Source organism: Phasianus colchicus, chromosome 14 (assembly GCF_987193195.1).
Source record: "Phasianus colchicus chromosome 14, bPhaCol1.hap1.1, whole genome shotgun sequence".
In the NCBI taxonomy this organism is placed as follows: Eukaryota; Metazoa; Chordata; class Aves; order Galliformes; family Phasianidae; genus Phasianus; species Phasianus colchicus.
In genome coordinates, this window is record NC_143449.1 from 17286000 (window position 1) to 17311780 (window position 25781).

Below are 25781 nucleotides of genomic sequence, written 5' to 3' on the forward strand. Positions count from 1 at the left end.
ACACACTTGAAATTAAGATACCAGGTTACCTAGAAGCCATGAGGGCAATTGCAGGGTCACAAGTAGCAGTTGTACAGTGTGAGGACACAACAGGCTGAATACTTACGTTGAAACCCGACATGTTAATATCGATCTGAGGCTCTCCTTCTTTCTGCCCTTTGGGTGCAATTTGATTGAGAAGGTGGAAATAAGCTCTAGAATCCTGAAATGGGTGAAAAATAAAGCTCAGGTTTCCTGCACAGCAGTGCATTCACCATAACAATTCATTTCAAGCTCATGTTTATCAAGTCACCGTGTCTAATTGGCTTATGTACCTTTACCGAATTACCAAAATCTGTAAGCTTGACAGACAATAACAGAGCATGATGGCAGAAATCCAGGCAGCAGAAAAGAAAACAAAAGGAAGAGGTTAGAAATATTTGAGGTGAATAATCATGGTTTTTAACTGCTTGAACTCTGCCTTTACTGCACACTCTGCTGTATGCTTTTCCAAGGGCTTCTATCCCAGTTGTCCTTTTCTTCCTCCCAATTGTTAAGCCAAGCAAATAAACTCCAGAAACGTGATGGCAAAAATTCCCCCATTGACCAGGAGGCATCTCCCCCTGGTTTTCACTACTGCAAAGAGTGAGAAGAGAGCCACCCCTTGCATCTGAAAAATCATCTGTGAGCCTCCCCACTCGAATTAATACTCAGCTGAGTGTAGAGAACAAGGGGTCTCATCTCCCTTCCTCTCCCAGGCCTGTGATGTTTTGGATGAAATGTCACCACCCACAAAGAGAACATGGAAATCACACTCCCCAGGGATGCAGCTCATTATTTGCATCCTGTCCGGGTGAGCTGCAGCAAAGCTCTTGGAAAATAGTTTTACTTAAAAAATAAAAATAAAAATGGATTAAGAACATCTGAAAATGTATGAAGAACACCACTGATTAAAACACACAGCAGCTGTGCAGCAGGATCCCACTGGAGGAAACATTCATACAGTTTCACAGCAAGAGATGGCAGCATGATGATACCTTAAATATACTATTAATGAAACCTCTGTTAAACCTATTATTTGAAGCATTAAGGTTAAGAAAGGTCCTGTCTCTGCAGTAAGGACCTCATAGATGCATGCAAACACAACCCTGGCAACTCCCAGCCTTTTCCCAGACACCTGTGGCCAGGAGAGCTCTCAGTACCTTGATGTCTGTGCTGAAGTTATTGATTTTGTGCCAGCCTGCATTTTCCAAGTGGAAGTTTGCCCATCTTAGGAGCAGTTCTTCTGGGGATAGTTTCATAAGGTCCTCCAGATTTTCACCATCACGAAGTAAGGCGGCCAGTGCTGGAAGAAAAATGCTTGTGAATGGAAGGAAGGAGTTTCAGCAAAGGACCGAGCAAGCACAGTGAGACTGCTGCAGCACGATGCTCCCACAGCAAGAGGGATCTGAAGAGAATAAAGTCTAAATCGCAAACACATTCCCAAGGAGCTGAAGCCTTCCTCTGCCCTGGCACTGCTGCCAAGAGCTGTGGGTGCCCCATCCTTGGAAGTGCCTAAGGACATGGGGATGAGACCCAGGGCAGCTGAACTAGCACGGGGCCAGCCAGCCCATGGCATGGGTTGGAACCAGATGTGCTTTAAGGTCCATTCCAACCCAAGCCATTCTACGAAAGCAAACTACAAGCGCTACAACATCCACTTGGACCACATCAAACATGCACATCACACCCAAGCAAGCCAACTTCTCAGCTACAAACCAGCTGGTGGGCACTCAGCCTGGTGCAGGCCCTCGACGAAGCTGATGGCCAGTGCTCCCCTTTCGGCAGAGAGGAGGGAAGAGGCGATGGGGCCAGAGGTGGCAGCACGGGCCGCAGCAGGCACAGCAGCACATTGAGCCCCTCGGCAGCGTGGGAGCAAGTCGGCATTCATGCTCTGCAAGTTATCACTTAGAGAGCTTCATTTACCTTCATTTCTGCTGAGCTCAATGTCGGCAAACAAGCCGATCTTAATGATCTGCCAGAGAAGCCCAAGAACCAGGTGGGGTTTCCCTTCCCTCAAGTCCTCCGCACCAATATTGACAACATGACACCCGATGGCGGATGCAGAATTCAGCGCCAGGTTCAAGTTCTCCTGCAGACAACACAACCACGTGAGATGCAGCCCAGGGAGATGCCACTTTGCCTCTCATCCAGCGCTGAGAGAGTGGGGAATTCCCCCTCGTCCTCACTTCAACAGCTCAGAGGAAACGCTCCCAGCTGCCCTGGTCTGAAGCTTTAATGGAGCTGCCAGCAGCAGGCTGAATCAATAAGAACCAAAGGAGGCACAAGGGTTTAATTTCAACCTCTGGTATTTAGTTTCACCCTTTTAGTCAGCTGCATCTAATGGAATCCACAAGAACATGGATGGAGAAGTGTGAAGGTATCCACGCACATGTGGGCATCTGTGCAAAACCAACCTGCTTTACTACGAAACAATTCAAAGAGTCCAATAAGTCAATGTTTTGAAAAGACAGCACTGTATCTAACCACCACAGCAATGTAAGTGGGAACAGCATTTCAGCCACTTTATCCATTTTGTAATTAAGTTATCATTCTTGCCTTTTGAACTGTACTCGTAGCACTGTGATTGCCAATAACACACCAGACAAAACTGCCTCTAATAATTCAATGCAAGTTATAAAACTCTTATTTCTACAATAACTCTTTGAGCCACTGTGCTGAGTTTCCCATTACTCTGAATGTGCATTTCTGCCAACACACAGAACCGTATCATACCTGAATTATGAACGGTGTGAGTTTCTTCTTGTTAATTGCTCTTTCATCAATTGTGTCCGGAACAGAAAGATTGATCATTTTGCTGTCAGGAGGAAAAATGGCAATATTTGAACATCCAGTTTTTAATCTCAACGAGTTGTTGCATTATTACAATGCTCACCACAGCACATTTCCTTTTATCTCCTCGCCTTTGTGGGTTATTTTGGTTTGTTTTTCTATATCAAGGTTGTGTAAATCAGATGTTCATATTTATGTTATCAAGAACGTATTTGGAACGTATCTGAAACTAATAGCTAAGCCTGAAACCTTAAACATCTCCCTAGCCACCATTGATCTCAGCTGCTGGAGCAAAAAGAGCACATGAATTATTCACAAATGCAGTCACTGAACTACTGAAGACTCATTGCTCTGTTGTCAGGTGCTGCAATGTAGTAAGACAACGCTCTTCCTCCTGTTGTACAGATGTACTATTGCTGACAAGAAAAACTGCACCAAAAAAAGTGCAAACACTGAGAGCTTAGTGGGGAAGGTGTGAGAAAAATGGATTTTTAGTCAACAGAAAACACATTTTTACTTTATATTGTGAACTACTTCCTACTCAGTCTTCGTCTGAATAACTGAATTACTTGAAACTGTGGAAATAATCACAAGGTAAAGCAAAGCTTGTACCAAAGCAGATGCACCACACACAGACAGTAAAGCCTGGGTGACTGAGCCCTTCTTCATACATGCAACACTATACAGACACATTGGCACACAAAACCAGCCTAGCATGCAATGGAAATTCCCCTACCCATGGAATTCGGGGGTTTATTTTGTTTGTTTTTTAAAGTCAGGAGCCATCATAACTTACCACAGCACAATCCCATCTCCCACTGCTTTGAACAGGTCATCTGTATTTGGGTTCATTGGAATAACGTGCCTACAGTCAGCATCATTTTCCAGGGCTTTGTTTATCCAGTTTACAAAGGCATATTTTTCTTCCTCTAAGATTTAATTCAATTTAATGTATATTTAATACAGGCTTCTTCACAACATAGCAAAATTTTCCCAGAAGTGCTTACAATAGCCCAGGAAAAAAACCACACTGCCACTATTTTATTGAATACACAGAGATTAAAAACTCCTGAAGTTAACTTCCATCTATCAGAACTTTCTTGCCATTTACCCATTACATCTTAGCCACATCCAAATGTGACACGAGGACTTGATCAGCAAGCACAGTTAACAAAACAAATAAGCGCATGTTTAATTTACACGTTGCTTATCTTGCATTACCCTGCATCCAGTCCTGCTCTTCACCTCAATCTCTGATTATTCAGCTACTGGAGAAAGCACAGTATTTGGCAGACAGCAGAAATCTGCTCTTTTTTGCCTTTCCTCACCAAAGAGAGGAGCAGAGAGTCAGAGATGTACCTGAGTACGAGTGCTGCGTCCCCTCACTGGAGAGCTCGGAGGTGCCCCCGATGGCACAGATGCCTTCCTTCCTGTTGATGGCTTTTCTGAAAGTTTTAGCAATGTCACTGCTTTTCACCTCTTGGAATATCTACAATTGAAAGGGCTGTTAGAGTGACAAGAAATGCCTTCTTAAAACGAGAGGGCTGCAAAAAAGAAAAAGGAAAAAAAAAAGCTACATTCTGCTTCTCAGCTTTGAAGCAAACTCTGTGGTACAATCAGCAAACGTGAAGGGCCTAGCAAAGTTGTAGTGGGATTAAATGCAACAGGGGCAGTGGGCAGAGCTGACCCACTCTGACACAAACTGTAAGTGGCCATTGAGGCAGCAGCAGTAGGTTTGCAGTAACCCGCACACATTTACCTTCCCACATGGATTTCATGAGACCAGGAGCAAAAAAGTGAGAACTTTGCAAGATGAGAGCAGGTACACATGCAGCAGCTTCCACAGAACCAAAGCTGTTGTGCAATTTTAACCTTTCAGTGTAAGCCAGGTGCTCATGTGGCTTTAGTTCACACACAAGGCTTTGTCCACAACCCATGGGAGACAACAAAAAACCACCTATACATCAACACAATACATTGTCTATGCAATCTAATCTGCAAAAACCTGGAACAACAGGTAAGCTTTTTTCTAGCAGGCTTAGACTACCTGTCAAAATGCATTTCAGGGAAGAAGAGTTTTTAGCATGGGATTACATCGTGTGGTTTCTGCAGGTTGCATGCCACTATTAGTGGCCTTGAGGTCCTATAGAACTGAGAAACCATTAAACAAATGAAAGGCCAAATGAATGAGCTTTGAATAGAAGGTCATTCAAATACTGAATGGTTTGAAGCCTATCGTAATTCCCCCAGAACTGGTTCCAGCCAAATTGAAAATACAAATCAAAAAGTGTGTGAATTTTTATATTTGCTGGAGTAGTGGGATTACACAGCTTCATTGAAAATACATGCTTTAATTCTGAGGTATCATCAAGTCGCTTGACTTCAAACTCAGGGGGTTCACAGCTTAGCTGGTACCAGAAATCCCAACAGAACTGCTCAGAGTTGAAAAACAACAACAGTACTCCTCACAAAAATCCTACAACTAACCACTGCTGCTTCTGCCTGCAAGACACTTTCCTGATGTTTACTTCATCATTGGTACCATTAAAGTCTGACAGAAGAGATGTATTTCTTCCTTCCTAGGTCCATAACTCTTTGCCCACTTCAAACCAACAGCTGAACCATGCACCCAGCATGCAAGTGTTCACAAACTGCAAACAAACTCCAACTTACGAGCTGACTCCGAACTCAAAAGTTCAGAGGGTCTGAAAACAATTAAGGAATAGAAGGTGGTGAATCTAAGTTGACATGAGAACAGCTCCCTAAATGTAGGAGGAGAACAGCTCGTCTACATGTATTTTACGATACTATTTTTCCAACACCCAGAGTATAAAAAGGATGAAGAGATGAGAAGACAAAATAAAGCAAGTTAATAATAAAATCTGACCTATTTCCAAACGTTGGACCCATCCGCCAGCTTCTCCCACCTCTTTATTCCTGTCCTTCCCTTTTAAGGCAACACACAGATTCTGAAAGATCTGAAGTTTCCTAGATTGGCATCTAGAGTAATTTCAAAACGTGCCTTGAAATGCCCTCTCAAATCTTTAGCAAGTATTTGTAGTCTGATTAAATTCAGAAAGGAAATTACACTGTTTCTCTGGGAAAACAGCATTCACCCGCGTGCCTGGAAAAAGAGTTGCTTCCAGTCAATCCTCTGAGCTTGGAGAACTGGAAGTCTTTTGTCCAGTTGTCACCCCCACATGGAAATAGAGTTCCAGCCTCCAATGGGCTTTTCATAAAGGAAAAGCATGTAGAAGAAGAAAATTGTTTTGTTTTGTTTGAAAAACAATGTATTTCCTCTTTGTCCAAATCTACGGCCTGATAATAACAGCACAGAAGACTGTAGAAGTCTCTATATGACCAAAGAGCTGCTTGTTACCAGGAAAATCCTCAAAAGCAATCTGTTTGTGAAAAGAAAACTAGAATTAGTCCAAGATCAACCCTTTTCAGTCAGTGTCATTGGCTTTGTCTAAAAGAAGACCCTTAGACCACATACTAGACTGCTGGAAATTCAGAAATAGCACTTACATAGACAAACTCTTCAAAACTAATCTTCCCATCCTTATTCTTGTCGCTGTCGATCATGAGCTTCTGTATGATCTCTCTCACTTTGTACCCAGGGAGAGGCAGGTTGGCTTCCTTGAAGAGCTCGTGCAACTCATAGTCACAGATGAAGCCATTGCTGTTGAGGTCTGGGAAAGAAAAGGGATGGAAGAAGGTAATTTAGAAACACACCAGACATCCAATGGGACAAGCTCCAGAAAGCGGGGGAGAAACACCGTTCTTGTGCTCAAATGTGCTTTATGGAGATGCATGGAAGACACAGAGTTTAGGCAGGATGTCCTAGTGTGACTGGTCGCAGTGCACCTGTTTTAGGACCACGCATCTTTGCTGATGGCAGGATCTGTGTAGGATGCAGGCACAGAGTGGGACACCCACACCAAAAGTACCAAGCCCAAGAAGCACAGATTAAATAGACACTACCCAGGAAGCATGAGTTCAGTGCACAAAGCTCACCCACAGAGAGGGACACGGCGTGTGCCACGAGCTCAGCCTGGCTTTGTGCAATGCCAGCTTCCAGGCAGGGCTGAGCAAGGCTGATCTCAGTGCACATGACCAAGCCTGGCCTAAAAGTTTCACAAGAGAACATCTGTGTTGTCATAAATCATCTCCAGAGCGTTACTTTTTGCATCTGAATTGCACTGCAGCTGGTTTCTGCATCAAAAATAGAAGGTCGTGAAACGCAGCACGTTTTTGCATTCTGAACTGAAAAGACTAAGTCAGCACAGCATTTACTTTTTAATCACGCTGATAATGATGTTCTCCTCTTATCGCTGACAAAAAAAAAAAAATTGCTGCCAGATCTTTCAGTGATGCCTACGAATGCTCTGCAATGGCATTTAGTCAGCTACCAAGACATAGCAGCATGGCATGCCTAGTAAGATGTGATCACCTACATGATTTGCTTGTTGCTTTCTTTCTCTGCAAGAGGAAACCTTGAGCTTTGCATGTCAACACATCCCAGCCCCTTTGCAGATAGCATCACGTCTACAGACTACACAAACCCAGCTGCTTTTGCTGCAGCCACGGAAGGGCGCAGATTGAGCGCTATTTATAGGGCAGCAGACTCTCCATCAGGCCACAGAATTTAATTGAGCCCAAGCAGCAGCTTCTGCTCCCCAAACACCCTTGCAGACAGCAGCAATGAGAGAACCACACCAGCCCCAGCAATGCTGGCTTTTGTTCCCAAGAGAATCTCACACTGCAGTCACAGGGGTCGGTATTTATGCTTCAAGGGAGACACTTTCTACAGTACAAGAGCCAGGGTGGCTCAGAAGTCCAGTTTGCTAGCAGATTTTGAAAGTCAATTTACTTTTAATGATGTGTCAGTAGTGGTTTTTAAGTTGTATTTAAAAAGAAGAAAAAAAAAAGTTCCAGCAAGCAGCATGTCCTCACCACCACTCCAGCCCTCCTCATTTTCCACATCCATATGGGATTTTAAGATTGTTTTCAGAAGTTAGCAAGAAAGTGAAATGCAAATGCTTACTGGCAGATGTCCAAAGGAACAGTCCCCTAGCTCTCAAACTAAGGAACAACATCAAGTCCAGTCAATTAATAAATACATTAAACTACTTCATGAAATGTGTTTACAGTAATGCTGATGAATTAAAGTGGTGAGGGACAATGATTAATGATAGCGACTGGCTGCTGTCTGGCCTTCAATTTCAGAATTTTATTCCAAAATAATATAAGCTTACAAAGGCAAGCTTCATTAAACAGTCCAGTCTGAGATGTCATCAGTGAGCTATTTCCCCTGCAGATAAATCACAGCTTCTTCCGTTACAGCTTTCTTTCTTACTGCTAAATCTAACCACATAATATGCATCTTTTTCCTATCTCGTATCCAGAAGAAAAAAAAACCCAAACACACAGATAGGGAAAAGAAGAGATCTGCTAATCTCCGGGGCCTATTAACCTGAAACAGAACTTCAATTTCACCTCCAGCACGCCTTAAGCCAACACCCACTGCTTGAGCCTGTGCTTGGATGAACCAACCACGATCCTTTGCCACGCTGCCAAATAAACAGGTGAATCCAGAAACACCTGTTCATCCCACCTGCCAATCAGCTCACCACCTAAAAATGAAGTTTTACATCATGAAACATAACCAATTGGAAGAGCTCTTACTGGTGAGAAACGCACCTTAGCGTGCCCCAAACACTTGGGTCTCCACCAGACAGTTCTTCCAACACTTAACAACATCCCAAACACCCACCTGTAAGAATTACTCTTCTACAGCATCCTGGGAAAAAGCTGTCACTGATTTACTTCGTAGATTAAAAGGACACCTACATCCCAGACTCTGTGGGAGGGGATCTACCAGCAAAACAGGTCTGTTGGCTCAGGTGCAAGACCCCACACCAAGCCAGAGTTCTTCCAGTAAAGACAGTCTCATGTCAAACTCTAGCTGCTCAACCATAGAAGGGCACATTCAAGCGTTAAAGCCTGCTGGATGTGCCAGCCCATGGATTTGGCTTGGCAGCAGAGCCCAGTAACTCGCAGCTCACTGCGCAGTGGAATTTGGACCCGTTCTTTCCCTAGCATGTCAAAAAGGTGTTATGCCATAGCCCTGTCAGCACGACAAATAGGCCTGAAGCCCCATCCCACAGGGCAGCTACCTCCTACTCACACTCCCCCTCTGAAAACACGGTCAGTACACCATGTAGCAGCATTACGAGATTCACCTTTGCAGCACCAGCAAGCTCTGTAATTGTGTGCAGCATTACTGCCAATCCACCATATGGTGCCTTGCTGGATGTCCTGCCACAGGGCCAGTGTTCGGACAGGAGGGGGTCTAAAATCCTGCTCCTAACAAAACCTGAAATGGTATCCAACAGCCGAAGAGGCTGTCAAAATAGAAGCTATCCCAAACAAAATCCCTCGGCATACAATCCAGAATTACTAATGGAAGAAAGCAAAATTGTTTTACCAGACGAGCTACAGCCTGGATTCATTATAATCTGCCTGATGGAAAGGAAACTACAGCACATCTGAAGTTTCCTATTTCCACTGAAAGATGCATCGTGCCAGCGTGCTCAACCTGCCAAAGGTCACAGCAGTGATAGATGGCTCCATCTTCTGCCCATACGCAGGTGGCGCAGCAAAGCCACAAAAAACAAAACCCCAAAAGCTGCTTCAAGATCTGGCACAGCTTCCTCCAGACAAGTCCTTAAAATAGCTTAAATAACAGGATGCAAGAGGGGAAAGTAACCACACATTTCCTTTTAAGGACACAGGCTCTCAGCAGGGCGCTGGAGCAGGGTCACAGATCCCTGTTTGCCATAAGCTAGCATTTCAGAGCATTGTTTTACCACCTTGCAGCATCGAACAAAATGTTCGCCTGCGCTGTTTTTAAGCACTTAGCATTTCCAGAAAAGATCCTTATCTCTGCTTATTAGGAACAGGGAGAAGGAAGGCAAATAAGCAGAGCAAGACTGCAGATTCTGTACTGCTGTTCCTCCTCTACCAAGTGCCACTGTTTGGCCAAGAGCAAACAAGCAGCAGAAATATCTGGTTGTTGAATGCTGGGAGCTGCTTGTCCAAGTTGCAGATAACTTCAGTGCCTTATAGCATCCTAGACAGTTAAAGAGCCCAGGGTGGTTTTGCTCCTTCAGGCACAAAAGAGAGCAGTAAAGATGCTCTTGACAAACAGCATGGCAGTGTCTGTGGGTTGTGCCATGCTTAAACCACACAAATCAAAGGCTGTAGAAAAGGACAAGCAGAGCTCATCACACCTGTGGGTATATACTAATGGTTAATTACCACATTTCTTGTTACTTTTTGACGCTTCCATTTAAACTGAACAGAGATCCACCTCCCTTAGAGCAAGCTGGTTTCCTAACAGAAATCATTATCTGCATAGGTTTCCCAGAGCAAAGGCAACCTACCAACCTCACTGACAAGAAGCCACTCCATTGCAGGCAGGTTAATCATTTTAAGTTTATCCAAGGACAGAATGAGCTACCTGCACCCTACTTTCAACAACACCTGCATTTAGAAGTTTACATTATGCATCGAGAAGGACGATGGTTGCTCTCCTCCCTCTGTGCCAACTGACTTCCACCTGCCCTAAAGGTTTGTGGGAAGGGCAAAATGGGAGAGCAAACTGCCAAAAACACAACTTGCTTCACATCCCACCACTATTCCATGAGAATCGGTTACCTTTGTAATCTACTTTTATTGCTGCAAATTGTGAATTGACAGCAAGCCAGAGCTTTAATCAGATGCGAGGCAGCACTCGAGCATCACGGATGTGCATAAGGGAGGGGAGCAGGGCTGGCCTGCCTGCACAACCCCCTCCCGCCCATTCCCAGCCCCAGCTGCAGACTCTGACCTCAGCTTGCTGCTGCCACCCTGCTCCCACTCCTCCCTCCTATAAGCCCTATGAGGAAGCCGAACCAGCAGAAAACAATTTCTCTCTGTCATGTCAGCTCTCTGCCCATCTAAGCTTCCCTAAGCAGCTTGTAATGGGCTCATGCCACACCAGCCCAGGGGAAGGGTGGGAGCAGGCAGAGCAACCCAGAGCATCTCCCGCTGCCAGGGAGGTGGGACCCAGGGAGACACAAAGCTACCAGACGGCCCACAGCACCCACAGAGCATTTTATCATCACCACAGGTGATGGCCAGGTATGCAGCTCCTAATTAGGCTTTGCTATATGCACACCCAACTCAACTCAGTGCCTCCATACACCAGACATGTTGCACCAACATTTCCCCTCTGCCAAAACAGCCCAAACCAGCACTCCCAGCAGCAAGTCCCAAAGCAGTCGGATGGTGGGCTGACAGTTGGATGAGATGATTTTAGAGGTGCTTTCCAGCCTTTATGATTCTATGATACTAAGCGTTGCCTGGTCAAAGTAACACATTGCCCACGTCCTCCCCTTTGTGCTCCTTGGCTAGAAGCAACACTCAGAAGCAGTGATGCTGCCAAGTGACTCCTGGGCACGGAGAGCAGGAAAATGCCCACATCCTGCTATTCCCAGGGGTGGGAGAAACTCACTCCAAGCACACAGTAGACAGAGGCAAGGTGCCCTCCCCACTTACCAACTTTGGCAAAGGCCTCCTTGAGTTCCTCCAGCTCATCTTTGGAGATCTGCATGGTGACAGCCATCTCATCGATTTAGGGAGGACCTAAAGAGAGAAAATGGCACTGTGAGACCAAGCTGTACTCAAACACAGGCAGTTCTGAAAAGCAGTATAGTAATAAGCAGCACTAAGGCCACTGTAGCTCTCAAAGCCACGTTTGCCTTTCCAATAAGAAAATTAGACATGAAATTTGGAAGATGGAAAATGCGCTCCTTACCAAGTCAAAAATCCCATTCGATTTGTTAATGTTCAGCTCAGTGTATTTATTTTACAGACTGTGTTGTTCTACACACATTAAGGTACCCATTGCACGTATGCGTTGCAGTTGGGAAGAGTTCCCACATCCAGGGATTTTCACAGCTTTGAACAACACAAACCTAGAGTTTAAATGTTAACACAAGAGTGACCGAATGGCTCTGCCTGCCCATTTGGCCACAGAAAAGCACACAGCAACCAAAACCAAACAACAAAGATTCTGAATAGTACTTGAAAAAGGTCTTTTTGCACAAAGTAGCGTACCCAATACTTTTTGCCGAAAGGAAACAGTCTGTTTTTCAACAACAAAACTGAATAAACACTGATTTCCTGGAGTCAGTCTCTCGCATGTGTTGTAATCCTCTTTTCCAAACTCCAATTCGGTGCCACCTGCTAGCCTGGAGAACAGGTATTGCCATAGGGATGTGCCCATGTCCCCTTCCTGTGAGGTTTGTGACAGCAGCAGCAAGTGATGATGGCACTTTGGTCGATACAAACAAGAGAGATTGGTGATTTATTGGATGCACAAACAGGACAAACTTTGTGCAGTGGCCTCTCACGAACAAAAAGGTACATGTTGCTGAACACAGCCCAGCACACACACAGCTCAGGGCTTTTAAAAATGGGGATGTGGGCAGGTTCCGTGCAACTTCCAAAGAGATTTGCAACCCAAGACTTTCCAGCTCTCACTTTGTTAGCTACAAAGTGAAAGACTAAAAAGGTTTCCTCCTCTGCCTATGGGAACAGACACAGCCTGCTTCTCTGCGAGCAAAGGGATGAATGCAGATTTACAGAGCTTCAGAAAAGGGGATCCCAAAGGGCTGTCTCATTGCTGGAGTGAGAACCCAGGCTGGGATTCAGCAGTGCCTGTGTTGTGATGAGCAAACCTCTTTTGTTTGAAGCTCCCAGCTGCTCCACAAGCACTTGTTTGGTTAAGAACTCTGGGTTTGCCTATCACTGTAAATAATCACTTTCTGCAACACCTCACTCAGCCTGGAAAGAGGAAAGTCGTTACGAGATGAGAGTGATGGGCAGGTGTGGCACCCTGGGAACGCAGCACCCATGGGTGCAAGCAGCAGGGAGAGGCACCAAGCTGCTGCATCACTGCAGAGCACGGAGGAGAACAGAGCAGAGCCCACCTGCGAGCCCAACAACCTTCATTGCCAGCCTTGTACTGCAAGAACAGGGCAGAGGAGGAATTACTGCAAAAACCTGGTCAGGCTGATGGAGCAAAAAAGCACCATGATAAAACTTTTTAAACAGTCACCAGACCAGGACCTCGGCTGTTAGTGAGCCAGCTCCCCCTGCAGCACTTGAGCAGCCCCATCCTCAGGGCCTCCAACACCTGGGTGCTCTTCCAAGGGATAAAGGAGTTGTTCAGCAAGAAAAGTCAGCTCTGAGCGAGCTCAGTGCATGCTACCAAAGGTGGATTTCACAACTAGCAGAAACAGGCTGGTATCACGATCAGCAGCAGTTCTGGCTATGCATGGCATCACCTGGCAGGAGAGACTGAGCTCATTACTTTTTGCCTAAGCTTTGTTTATGCCAATTCATTTTCAAACCATCGGAGCTTTCCAAAAACATCAGTATCCCCTTATTGAAGCTCAGCTTGCTGCTGTCTCTTCCATCTTTAACAGCAGAATGAGCAGCTGAAATAAAATAAAAGCTGCATTGTTTGACTTTATCAGGGAATGATCACACTCTGGATACGCCCTGCAATTGTTGTTGGTGCGGGTCTTCACTTAAAGAACAATTTCCTTTCCAGTCCCTATGCTTTTCATCTTAGCAAGTTTATAAGAGAGATCTCTGTTTTGCAGTCACTTTCTTCCTTCTTTCCTTCTCCTCTCAACTTGAACCATTTGGAAAAAAAAAAAAAGCAGACACCTGACCTTGGTACAGCCTGGGAAGGGGAAAGCGTAGTATGATACAACAACACAGCATTGGAAAAGGTCAGCAGACCACAGCTAACTACAAGCAGACAGGCTGGGAGCTTCCAGCAGGATTAGCTGCTGGTGATGCTGTTTGGGATGATCCCCCCACCCTTCCTTTCCCCCAGAGGAAGGGATTACACCTCCGCTTGGCACACGGGGCTGGAGAGACTGGGAAAGCTTTTCAGTTTTCTGCTTTGTTTCTTTTTCTTTTCTTTTCTTTTTTTAAACTAGCTAAATCAAGGGCATTTAGAATTGTGTTTTTCATTCAGATGTATTTTTAAACAATCAGCTTTGTCTTCTTGGACATAAACCCCCTTTGTAATGCAGCACTGGCCATCACGCATCAGCTGTCTCACTCAGATCCAGCACTGCAGTCCTCACGCCTCACCACGTCCCACTGACTTGTGCTGGGCAAAGCCTCTGGCATGGCAGGGCATGCAACGCTGGCCAGAGACTAACTGTGGTTAAAGTCCCATTGTAGAAGGAAGGAAGGAAGGATGAATGAATGAGGGAAACAAAAGATGACAGAAGGAAGTGATCCCACACCCATTTTGTACACTTGGTGTAAAAGCATAAATGGGAAGGCTCACTGGTTAACGTGCACTGAAACAGAGCATTAAAGAAAGCAATTCCTGCTCAACCCCACCCCAAGTCCTACCTCCTTGGACACGGAGCAAGAGTTTGTGGGGCTCCCCGCCACCACAGCACAGCAGCAGCTTCCCATAGCACACAGCCACACTGCATTTGGAAGACCTCACTTTGCTGCAGATGAGAGCTGCCATAAGTGCATCTCAAGTTTTCTGATATCAACTCCCTTCCCAGATAGGAGCTGCATCATATTTCTGTGTAAACAAGCTTTATAGCTTCTAAACGCACCACAGCCACTGACTCAGGGCCCATTTATTTGTGCTCACATCCAGTCCCCCCAGCTCCTGTATACTTCCACAGCTGTGAGCCGCCTGGAGATGAGCTGAAGCAGGGATGCTCCATCTGAAGAATGGGAGCTTCTGCTCACATCCTACACTTGCAAGCACCAGGAGCTCACCGGGGCCTCTGGGAGGACTAACTGCTCAGACAGCAGCTCCAGACATTGCCATCCACATAAAGGGTCCCCAGACACAGACCCAGCAGGGAAGCGCTGGGAGCTGCGTCCCACACAGAGGATCGATGGGAAGGAAAATAAAACAGTTGCACATTTCCCTGAAAGATGGAGGATTAACTCAATTTTAAAAGGCAACCATATATTTCCTGACAGCAAGTCACTCTTCCAACAGAAACAGAGCTGGAATTTGCTTCTGATCCAAATGGAAGAATTTGCTTTCTTAGCAGCTCAGCACTTGTTTGAAAACTAAGCTGCTCTGTCCCTCCCAGGCCCACCCCATTCTAATATCTCCACTGACTGATTAACAGCACCAACTTATTTACTCAAACAGGCACACACAGAGACACATTAAAGTGTCAACAAAAATGTATTAAAAAATCCTTTTTCCATTTGATTAAGAGAGACAAAGGAAAGGAGATAGGACCCGTCTGGGAGCAGTGACTCACGCAGCATGCATTCCCCTTTTCAGAGGAACCTGTGGTTTTGCTGTCATTTCATGACAAAGGCTCCAGACACGAGAAGGCAAATCAGTCAGCATTAGTAAATTAAAAATACTTCAGAACTTGCATGTCTCTGACCACTAATCAGCAACTGTCAGTTTTGCTTCAGGAACAAGATGCCGGACAGCCAGGCTATGAGAACCCCTGCAGTCCTCTACAAGTGTGTTTCAGCCCATCCCACAGGGCCAGCAGCCCTGTGCCCACCCAGCACAATAGTGCAAGCTTCAGATCTGCCAAGGAACAGACAGACAGACGGACACATGCACACCCACCCCCATGCAGCAGCGGCACACCCAGCAGCTCTGCTGGCTCCTTTTTCTGGTCCAGCCCAGGCAAAGCCTTTGGGGTTTTGCAGACAGCAAACTTGACAGCTAAAGGAAGAAGTGAGAGCTTGTGGCATGCAGAATTGGTCTGGGGAGCCCTCCAAGATAAACACTCACTGCTGCTTTTTGGGGAGACAGAGAAGCTGAGGGACTGATGGCCTTCGAGCGAAAACCAATCAAGCAATCCATCCTCTCCTGTTCCTCACCAGTGCGCGTTGGAAACTGTTTTGCTCATCAGCTTCCTCCCCAGGACAGCGCTCACTCATTACGCGTGGTTCTTGGCAAGCAATCAGGAAGCACAGAGAATTGAATTTGGCAATTGCCTTCCAGACAGCCACCGGTCAGAGGCTGAAACCACACTGTGCCAGGCCTTTGTCTTGCACCAACCGCACCCAACCTTGCCAGTGGTGAGACCCATCTGCAACAACCATCCCCCAGAAGAAAATTGGCTGCCTGCTGCTCTTTGCACGAACACAGCACTCCTGCACACAAAGCGGAGGGAACCCCAATGCCTCGAGCTGCCTCCTTACCTCGGGAGGGGAGATGCGTGCGGGATTCAAGCATTGCTTTGCAACGCTGGACTTGAACTGCATTCTACAGCTGTGGCTCTCCCCTCCCAACCAATTTCTACAGCTCCACACACCCTGGGCTGAAACTTCAGCTCTGCTCTCTAAACCTGTGACATTTAATGACTGAACAGCACTAGGCTCTCATGCCGGCAGAGCAAATACCCGCACTCAGCTTTATTTCAATGGGACAGCAGCTTTCCCCATTCAAGCATAGCACCATGCAGGCCGAGGTCCTCCTTCGAGCAGACTTGATTTGAATACAGACTTTATCTAAGCACGTCCTGTTCTCTGAAATAGCTGCCCTTCAGCTTGTCCATCCCAGGTCTGTGCCCCAGCAGCACTCACTGCATGGCAGGGAAGGACCAAAGCCCCCTCCTTCCCACCCTGACACAGACGTTACTTCCTGCTGCTGTTTTTGAAGCACCTCTACACCAGCACAAGTCCCATTAGCAGCTCTGCTTTTCCAGATTCCTCTCTGCTATGCTTATTTTCATCCAGGAGCAGCTGATGAGACTTCCCTCCTGTTGTTACACAACTCCTCACCACTGTGAGGAAAATCTGTCAAAGCCATCAGGAGTAGAGGAGCACTCTGGAGCCCATCACTGCAATTGGATCACCAGCAGCTCTCTGGATTCAGAGAAGTGTCCGTGGGGCACCCACCTCTGGCTCCATGCTTTCCTCCAGCAGGTCCAGGTGAAAAGCCTAATTTTTCCCAGCTAGATCTGGCTAGAAGAATGCCAGGATTTTCCCGTGCAGATGCACAGCAGGAACCAGTGCTGCACAGAGGCAGGGTCACTCCAGCTGTATGGAAACTGCAGCAAACTAATTTTCCTAAACCTGGACAGACCAATCCTTCACTTTTTGCAACCTGTTTTCTCTCCCGGCAGGATAGAACCAGATTCACTAGCTTTGATCCTATTAAATCTTTATTAAAAACAACTGCTGAAGCCACCAGCCAATTCAAAATGCCTCAGACTCTCCAGCTCAGCCAAGGTGTCTCTCTGGGATGCAGCCAAACAGAAATTTCTGTCTTGTAGATACAGAAACAGAAAGACAGCAAGAATCTGAAGATGCTCAGCCACACAGTACCCAACTGCCCAAAGGCTGGCAGGGGAGAAGTAGTCAAACTAACACAAACACCCCACTCCGTCTGCACAAGGAGGAAAAGTCTTTCTCAGGTCTGGATGCCACCTCCACACCACACGGCAGGCTTCCAGGTACAACACCCCATCTGCCTCACTGCTCCAAGCCCACCAGGGTCATTTGCAGAGCACGTGGGATCAGCAGGAGGTGGATGAAGCACTGCTGGAGGCACCGGAGAATCGGTTCTTCAAAGCCCGTTTACCAAATGCTTCTCCAAATGCTGTGCTTTGGCACATCTCTGTTTTTAGCAGAGCAGCTGCTCAAGGCTGAGCGCACATTCGAGATGGTAACCTGCTAGATCAGTTTAACTTACTTTTGAATTTCAATGGCTTGCTCACATCAGTGGAAACAGAACAATATTGCCCATTAATTCATTGCTAGAGAGTGAACCAGGTCATCCTTTCAAGACCTCTCAGGAAAGAAAGAGCTGAAGACTCATCCTGTCTGGAACTCGCAAAAGCAAAACCAATCCATCAGAGAGAATTCAAACCTAGATGCAAGAAGGGGAATGACAGGGGTCACATGTCAGCTAATGGACCGAGCCTTAGAAGGCTTGATTTTAATTCCTGGCTCCAACACAAAAGTCATGCTAACCTCTCAGGAAATTCTTATGCTCATAGTAATCCTCATTCTTATGCAGCCCCCCCAGAAAAGAAGAACATTAAACATTTCCTTCTGCCTTTTCTGTTTCTTAACCATAAACGACAAAGAGGTGGGTTCTCTCTTAGCACCTATGCACAAAACCCAACAAGGCAGCCTTCATCCTACAGCAGAGCACTAGTAGGAAAGCAGCAGATGCCCCGCCTGCATGAGCAAGAAGGTATGAGGATCACAAGGGTGAATCAGAGCGAATTTCCTTCCCCAGGAGCAACTGGGGCCTGCTTGCTGAAACCTGCATGTTACCCCCGACATTCTTCAGGCATGCATACTTCCGTTTCCCAATATTCAGCCTGAAATCAGCCCAGTTCCTTACAAGGACAAATTTGAGCCTCAGGCAGTACCCTGGCTCACAACAGCTGGCTAAAGCCTTTCACAGACACAAGGCAATTATGGCCACACAGCCCAGACCCATCCCTATCCACCATCGTGCATTATGCAGGATGCTGCTCCCTGGTCCAAAGACTTTCCCTTCCTTGAGAAGTCACAGCAGATGCTTGAGCCATTGCATGATTTCCACAACAGCTCCCTGCTTTTGCCAGGGGCCTTTACAGCATCGGAGAGCCCCAGGCTGGGCTCCTCAGCCACTAAAAGCTCCACGCTCTGAGAGTTTCTCCCATGTGTTTGCTACAGAACAGCCATTCCCAGGCAGCACCTCTGCTTGGCAGGTGGAGCTACTGATAATGAATATTTCGTTATTAAAAACAGCGTTACTCAGTCTGCCAGTTACAATTCCTGCCTCTCCAGGAAGAGAAAACCCAATCCCTAAATTAAATCACAGCACAGTCACTGCTTGTTCCATGCCAGCAAACAAGCTCCCGCAAGCCAAACACCCAGCGTGACGTTGCTGATCCCTGGTGAGCTGGATGATAGGGAGCTTCAGCAATTAGCTGTGGGAGGGTGAGGTTTGTGCCGTCCTTCAAAAGGCACAGCCACAGCCAAACAATTTGTTGCAGACTGTTCTATCAGCTCGGAAGTGAACAGAGCTGTCCTGAGGCTGTACAGCCACTGAAATCCCAACAACCATACAGCAGATAATGAACGTTGGGAGAGAAGCATGTCAATGAATACTGCAACAAAACATCAGAAACTACAAACCAAACCTTGAATGTCTCATTATGTTTCACACTGCATTATGTTTCAGAAGCATCTGAAGAACATGAATTCCACCCTAGCTGATCTCTTACTGGAAAGAGCTACTGATAAAAGGAGAAAAATCTTTTTCTACTATTCCCCTGCTACTTGCAATCTTGTTTAGAAAGTACTTGGGAAAAGGGGAAAGAAGTCAGAGAAAGAAGTCAAAGCAATTCAATTCATAGCAAGAAACAATGCCAGACTGCAATAAATCAATGCTGCTGCACGGCTGTCCCAGTGGCTTTAGGAAGCAGAAAAAAACGTTCAAGTTCAACACTCATTTTCTCTAGAGAAGATGCTAGAGATCCTATCTACCCTTAACAAAGGCAGAAACATTAATCTCAAAGATTAATGTGAAAAGCCTGGAAGAGCAGAAGGGAGCTGCTCTCTCTGCCTCCCAGGAGGTTGCCGTGAGAGTGAAATTAGGTTTACACTGACAGCAGGGTGTTCCCCACACTTCTCCATAATATAAATTGCAACAGCAAGAAGGGAGCAAAGGTACCAAACTCGCAGCCACACGCTTGTACTTGGAGCACTCATCTCTGCCGAACACACCTTGATGAGCACAGTTCACAGCTGGGTCTCTTGGGACCCCACACTGCTCTGTTCCCAGAGGCAGACGTGGAGGGAAGAAACACATCCTGAGCACACAGCCCATCCCAGCTCCGGGAGGGCAGAAGAGCTCCAGCTGCAGAATCACTCCTCCCAGCCCGATGTTTCCTAGAACCATTGCAGGGTAAGAGTGAAACATCGCTAAGTGACACCTGAGAGTGAAAGGTTGAGCAAAAACAAAACCAGGCTATGAAAAAGCAGTGCTGCGTGATTTTCCAACACCTTAAGTCCACATTTTTCCAGCATTTCAGTATGCTCCAGGACTTGGTGTACAAAAGTGCTACAGTCAGCATTTGGGGAGTTCCATCCCGGCTCCCAGCACCACAGACTCTGGTGCTTCTGCCAGAAAACATTGCAACCGAGATGAACTCGTCAGCTTGGAAACAAACTGCTGCTGCCTGCAGTGCCACGTGCACTTCCCAATGCACAGCGGAGCAACAGCTGGAGCCCGACCCCCCCAGCAACATAATCTGAAAGCCAGGCAGCCACCAAAGCCAGCAGCCATTTCCCCACAACTCCCCACTCTTTCTGCAAGGCGTACGTTTAAGTATTCAAACCTGGCTGCAAGTTGAAGCAGTTTAAAAGCCTGTGAGTGGGGAAGACGTCCCCCATACGGGTTTCTGGGAAGGCACACCCTCAGTGCTCACTGATGAACAGGACGCTCCGGCAATGCAAAGTGAGTCCCAGCACCCACTGTGCTCTGTTTACACTCCCAGCTCAATCAGGTGCACAGATAAGCAACGATTCTCCACCAGATGAAAGACTCGCTATTTGCCTTTTTACCCTGCTTCTGCCACCACCACGCCAGCAATTGCTATACGTTTTGCAGAGGGAAGAATAAGGAAAGCAACAAGAAGCAACGCCAGCAGCCGCGGGGCAGTGAGCAGCACACAGCCCTTACCTCACCTCGCTCCCGCTGCGCCGACTCAATGCTGTACACAGCCGCTGCATCTCCCACACCCACAGCACAGGGAGAGCCCACAGCTCTGCCACCCAATGGGGAGAGCGGGCAGCGGGGCGGCACTGAGCATCTCATGGACAGAGAGCCCCAGCCCGGTACCGTGCCAGCATTGCTCAGCAGCACGAGGTACTGAGAGAGAAAGTTAGGCAAGCAAACTCGTTTCTTGGTTATCTGCACTGTTACAGATTAAATACTCCCAGCGCGTGCAGCCAAGAGTCTGTGCTCCCTATGGCAGCCTATCATTCTATTTGGTGCTCTTGTTTGATGGATGCCTTCAGCCCATCGGATGCGATGAGGAGCCAGAACTCCAGGCACAGCCAAGCACCCACTGCTTCACCCCACTGCTCCGCCAAACAAAGAACAATGCAGCCAGAAGACCCCATCCAGCAACAAAACCAAAACAAACAAGCAACACAAACACGGCTGTAAGTTCCAAGCTCAGAGCTGGCACGGCACTATATTGCATTACCTCAACAATTAAGCCCCGTCTGCTCCACAGGAAATAGAGCCATCTGCTCCCAACCAAAACGACACAACCAACCAAAATATCATGCCATCATGCACTACTTTTTTTTTTTTTTTTAATTATTTTTTTTAATTGATCCATTATCAAAAAGGTCAAAAGGATTTCCAAAGAATAATCACATATGTTAGAAGTCTCCTGTTAGGTTCACAACATCTGAGCCCTCAGATAGCAAAAAGGAGAGAATGTCACTTACCAAGAAGCAGAACACTTGTATAGTAAAGAATTTGAAGAACCTGTGACCATTACAAGAAATACTTGACCAATAGGCTCATTGTTTTCCTTTCTTTTCTCCCCCTCCCTTTTTTTTTTTTTTTTTTTTTTTTAATTACATCAGACAGGAAAGTGAGTCATTGCCTGGCCCCAATTCTTGGGCATTACCTGAAAATTTAGCTTCCAGCTGTGAGGTTTCAAAGAGGCTTTTAAAAAAGCACACACACACAGACACACACACACAAAACAAAACCCCAGCTCCAAACCCACAACCTGCCAGCTTCCTCGGGATGGTAAATATAATGAAAACCAAAATAGACATTTTTATATCCAAAACTGCAACAGCAAAAGACAAAAGTTGGAGTGCAAAAGTGCTTTTCAGGCCAACAGGACCAGGTTGTCTGCATGTCAGGTGGGGATCGGGGAGAGCAGCCTCAGCACTGCACTGATTTGCTGCAGCAGCAGCTGGATTCAGCATCGTGGCAGAGCTGGATGCAAGGAGCTCACCCATGACAGGGATGGAGCTTGGCACAAACAAGCATCAGAATCAAAGAACTTCATTCCAGGATGTTTAATCCCTCTCTGTTTTTGCTTTACGTGCAGGTACAGCACACAGTAAAAACTCACACTGTGTTAGGATGCACTGAGGGTTTGGGGCTACACAGGTCTTGGAGAGATCATGCAAAAGCTTGGCTCCCAAACTAGATGACAATTTCCTCTATCAAGCCCTGTTGCAGAGAGGGCAGAGCTGTCACAGGAGTAGGGGAGGGCAAAGGGAGGCTTTTCCTCCCTTTGCCTCTGGCATATCCGTAGTGCTGGAATGGAAAAGCAGCACCTGCAGGTTTGTAGGTGGCAGCCCCACGCTGCAGGGGCAGCTTCTCACTCCACTTATTTTATTTGCTCATTCAGGTGGCAGTCATGCTCCCTAGGTGACAAATAGCTGCCAGCATTCCCTTTGCTGGGGAAGGAAAAAGCATCATGCCCCACAGCCAGCTCAGATGCTCAGCAGCTCCGGGGCGAGGAGAAGCTGAAGTTACGCACCCAGGGCGTGCATGAAACTATCTATATTTGCAGAGGACCAGTGGCAGCCAGAATTAAAAGCACTCAGCTCTCTAAATAATCCCAAACCCAGCCCTATTGGTGCAACCTGCAATTACACCCGAGCCCAAAATAGTGCTCTGGCAGTGCCAGCGCCGCTCTCCCTGCGGCACACCCCGGTGGGTGACGGCATTGGGGACACGCTGCTCCCAGCCCGCTTCCTGCAGCACAGCCAGAACACAGCTCCTGCCCTCTTCCAAAATAGGAGTTCTATGGTCAGTTCAGTACACCAGCGTATTTTCCTCTTCCTCTCTCTCTAAGAAAGCCTTTTAGGGAAGCACAGGATGCCCAGAAGTCACTCTGGTTGGGTGACAAAGCACCTCTTGCACAAAGCAGAAGGCACCCCTTCCCCAGTATGGGACATATCCAGAGCAAGGAGCCCTTCCTTCATCATTGCCAGCAACCTGAGAGCACGCAACACACCTAGAGGAATCTGACCACAACACATTTGAGATTTACCATTCTCCCAGAAAAAGAGCAGGATCTTCTGCATGAGACCCAGTCACACAGCTGTAGCAAGAGGATACAACGTTAAGGTGAAGACTCCCTCCCCCCCCCCCCCCCCCCCCCCCCCGTCATCTTGCCAACACCACTGGTGTGCAGGAGGGATGTGGAGAGACCATGCCACGATCACTAGATTCACAGAGTGGGAGGACAGCGGTGCTGTCAGGGTCAGCAAAACGCCCTTCAAGCACAGGGAGGTGCTGATGCTGACGCACAGGTACAGGATCCCTCCAGCGCATCATTGCGCAAAGTAAGGGCACGTCTCCTCCCCAGCTCCAGCTGCCAAGTTTCACTATACGTGTTTGCCCTCCAGAGGTTACTGAGCAGGAGCTGCCAGCCAGGTGAGGCAGCACAGAGGTCAACTCATCCCCCTCCTCACACCATCCTGGAAAACTTCCACCTGCTCTCAGACACTTTGCTTTCCTGTCTTTCCAGGAGACTCTTTCTACCCCTACTTAGCAACACCAAGAGATGCTGTGTTAATAATGGCAACTGTATAAGACAATCAATGAAACTCAAGGTGAAGCAGAAGTTCCAAAAAAACACATTGTAGCAGCCCTAGGGTATAACATGGGAAGTGTTGTGCCTGTAGGCATCTCCAGCTCCAGCAGCAAAAAGCTGCTTGCTGCAGCACAGCCAGCCCCACTCTGCCACCCAGCCAGCTGCAGGGACCATGCCTGCCCCATGCCCACTCTGGTGTTGCAGGTCAGCTCCAGATGGGAAAACAGGTGGGCAAGTCAATGGCAGCTTGAAAAGCCAAAGTTATTTAAACTTTTCAGCCTCCCCACAGCAGCACAGGCACACATCCTGCTTGCTTTGTCTTAGCTCCTTGGCGTACCCAAGTGTTTTCCAGAGCATCCTCCTACTTCAAAGAGAGAGAGAGGATATAAGGAAAAAAAAGAGTAACTAGTTGGAAGAGAAATCAGGAAACCTAAATAGTCTTTTCCAGCAAAAACACCACACATTGCAAGCCAGGGATTTAGACAGCAAGGCTGATAACCAGCCAGCATCCCATTTTGTAGCTGGGATCAGCTATACCAAGCCATCACTCCCCCCTCCTCCATTCTGTCCACATTCTTTTTAAAGATAAGAGTTTTAATGAAGTTATGTATGGATGGATAGAAGCACTCTCCCCTGTGCTTTTTAACATACCTCGAGGTTTTATGCACTTCTTGCCTTCACCTTCTGAGGCTGATACTTTGCAGTTGATATTTCATCAATGTAAACATCTATATAAGGCTTTGACAACAAAGGAACAAGCATTTGACCTTAGCTCCTCAATTTATCAGTCCCTTTAAAGAAGAAAAAAGAAACGTCTTTGCTAGATTTGCCCCTTAAAAGCTTTCTGAGCCACTCTTTCAACAAGCCTGTCATCAGGAAGAAAGCAAGACATTAGTCAGGCTCATGCTTATTTAATAAAAACCTGCATATGTGGTGGAGTCTGAAAGTTTGTCTTTATTTTTAAAGTGCCTGTAAACCAGAGTCTGAATTTCTAGTGTAAAACAGACTCAAGGACTCGCCCAATCCACCCTGTGCTCCAGCAAAGCTCAGCAGAGCAATTAACCAAGTAGTTATTCCCAACTTAGGACAGAGAGCCATGTAGTCACCATAGAAGTCAGAAAGTATGCCCAGAACACCGTGCAAAGGATCTCTCATGTCTTGCTATTTCATAAGGAAATCAGAGGCTCCACTGATGTCAGCTCCAGGAAATGAGACACAGGCAGATGATGCCGGAAGCAGGCTTTATATTTAGTCCTGAGTCACCCACTTTATTAAATTCTAAAGACAGAGGTGGGTGTGGAGAGGGGATACATGTAGTGGAGAAAAAAAATAATAATAACAATAAAGAACAAGCTATTCTCTTGAGATCATAGGCAAAGGGGAGTACAGGGCTTTGTTTTGTTTGTAAAGCAAGAAAGTACAGATGGGGTGGGAACCCTTCCTGCACTATCACTGCAGAAAGCTTTTGCTAGACTGCTGCATTTCATGGGCAGAAGCAATCAGCACAGGGCTGAGCTGGGCACCAGCAGTATGTGGCACTTCCCATCCTTCCTGCAATGTCTTCTTCCAGCCAAAGCAGAGGCAAGTGAAATGAACATGGAGCAGAGAATATTTTGAAGCCAGTTATGCACCTCTGCCTACCCAATGCAAAACATATCTTGCATTAAGCCTGTTCAAAGGAAAAGGCTTTTCTCTAGGTGATTACAATGGCACAAGGTGAAGGTTGATGAGGACTGAAGCAAGCAGAGAGCAGGGGATCTGACACAGGGTAGAACTACACCAGCAGGGGAAGAAAGCAAGAAGCAATGGGTTTGCGAGTTGGCAAAAACACACTTCTGCATCTCTCACTTGAAATACCAGGACTGTCCATTAGCCTGTATGTGGCTCAGGCATTCCTCTGCTCACCAAAGTCTAGAAGACTGTTCACGTTAAGTCGCTGTTCAAGGATATAGTGCTTTACACTGGAATCATGCCACTACAGAACACAAGTGACTGCCCAAATAAATGATTTCTGAACAGAGAAGTTGTTCTGTTCCATTATCTGGCAGCGCCCAATTGAGTCACATTTACAACTGAGACATATGGAAAGCCTACACTGACTGTATGCTCATGGAATAAACTTCAGGTTAATTTGCAAAATGTTCATCAGAACCTAGCTCTTTGTATTGAGCCACAATACAAAGTACAGATTTGTGTCTTCTTACCAATCTGCCATAAGCCTTGTCAGCTCCCACCACCAATGAGAGCTGTGCAGTCTGAGCGGTGGCAACATCTCCACAAACATTCCAGCAACCTCAG

General features: G+C 46.7%; 1 protein-coding gene across 5 annotated transcripts in view; it reads right to left on the reverse strand.

Moving 5' to 3' along the window:
* Positions 1-25781, reverse strand: part of PLS3 (plastin 3) — a 44702-nt gene that overhangs the window by 6054 nt on the left and 12867 nt on the right. For 3 of the 5 annotated variants that reach the window (XM_031594191.2, XM_031594192.2, XM_090150389.1), the window contains 8 exons: positions 11416-11502; positions 6340-6503; positions 4171-4300; positions 3608-3740; positions 2755-2836; positions 1945-2110; positions 1182-1324; positions 107-202 (listed from right to left, as the gene is read on the reverse strand). In XM_031594191.2, coding sequence (XP_031450051.1) covers positions 107-202; positions 1182-1324; positions 1945-2110; positions 2755-2836; positions 3608-3740; positions 4171-4300; positions 6340-6503; positions 11416-11482 — 981 coding nt within the window. In that variant the 5' untranslated portion in view covers positions 11483-11502. Of the gene's footprint in view, positions 1-106; positions 203-1181; positions 1325-1944; positions 2111-2754; positions 2837-3607; positions 3741-4170; positions 4301-6339; positions 6504-11415; positions 11503-20584; positions 20722-25781 lie in introns of those variants that run through there. The other 2 variants (XM_090150390.1, XM_031594193.2) reach the window with 2 other exon arrangements.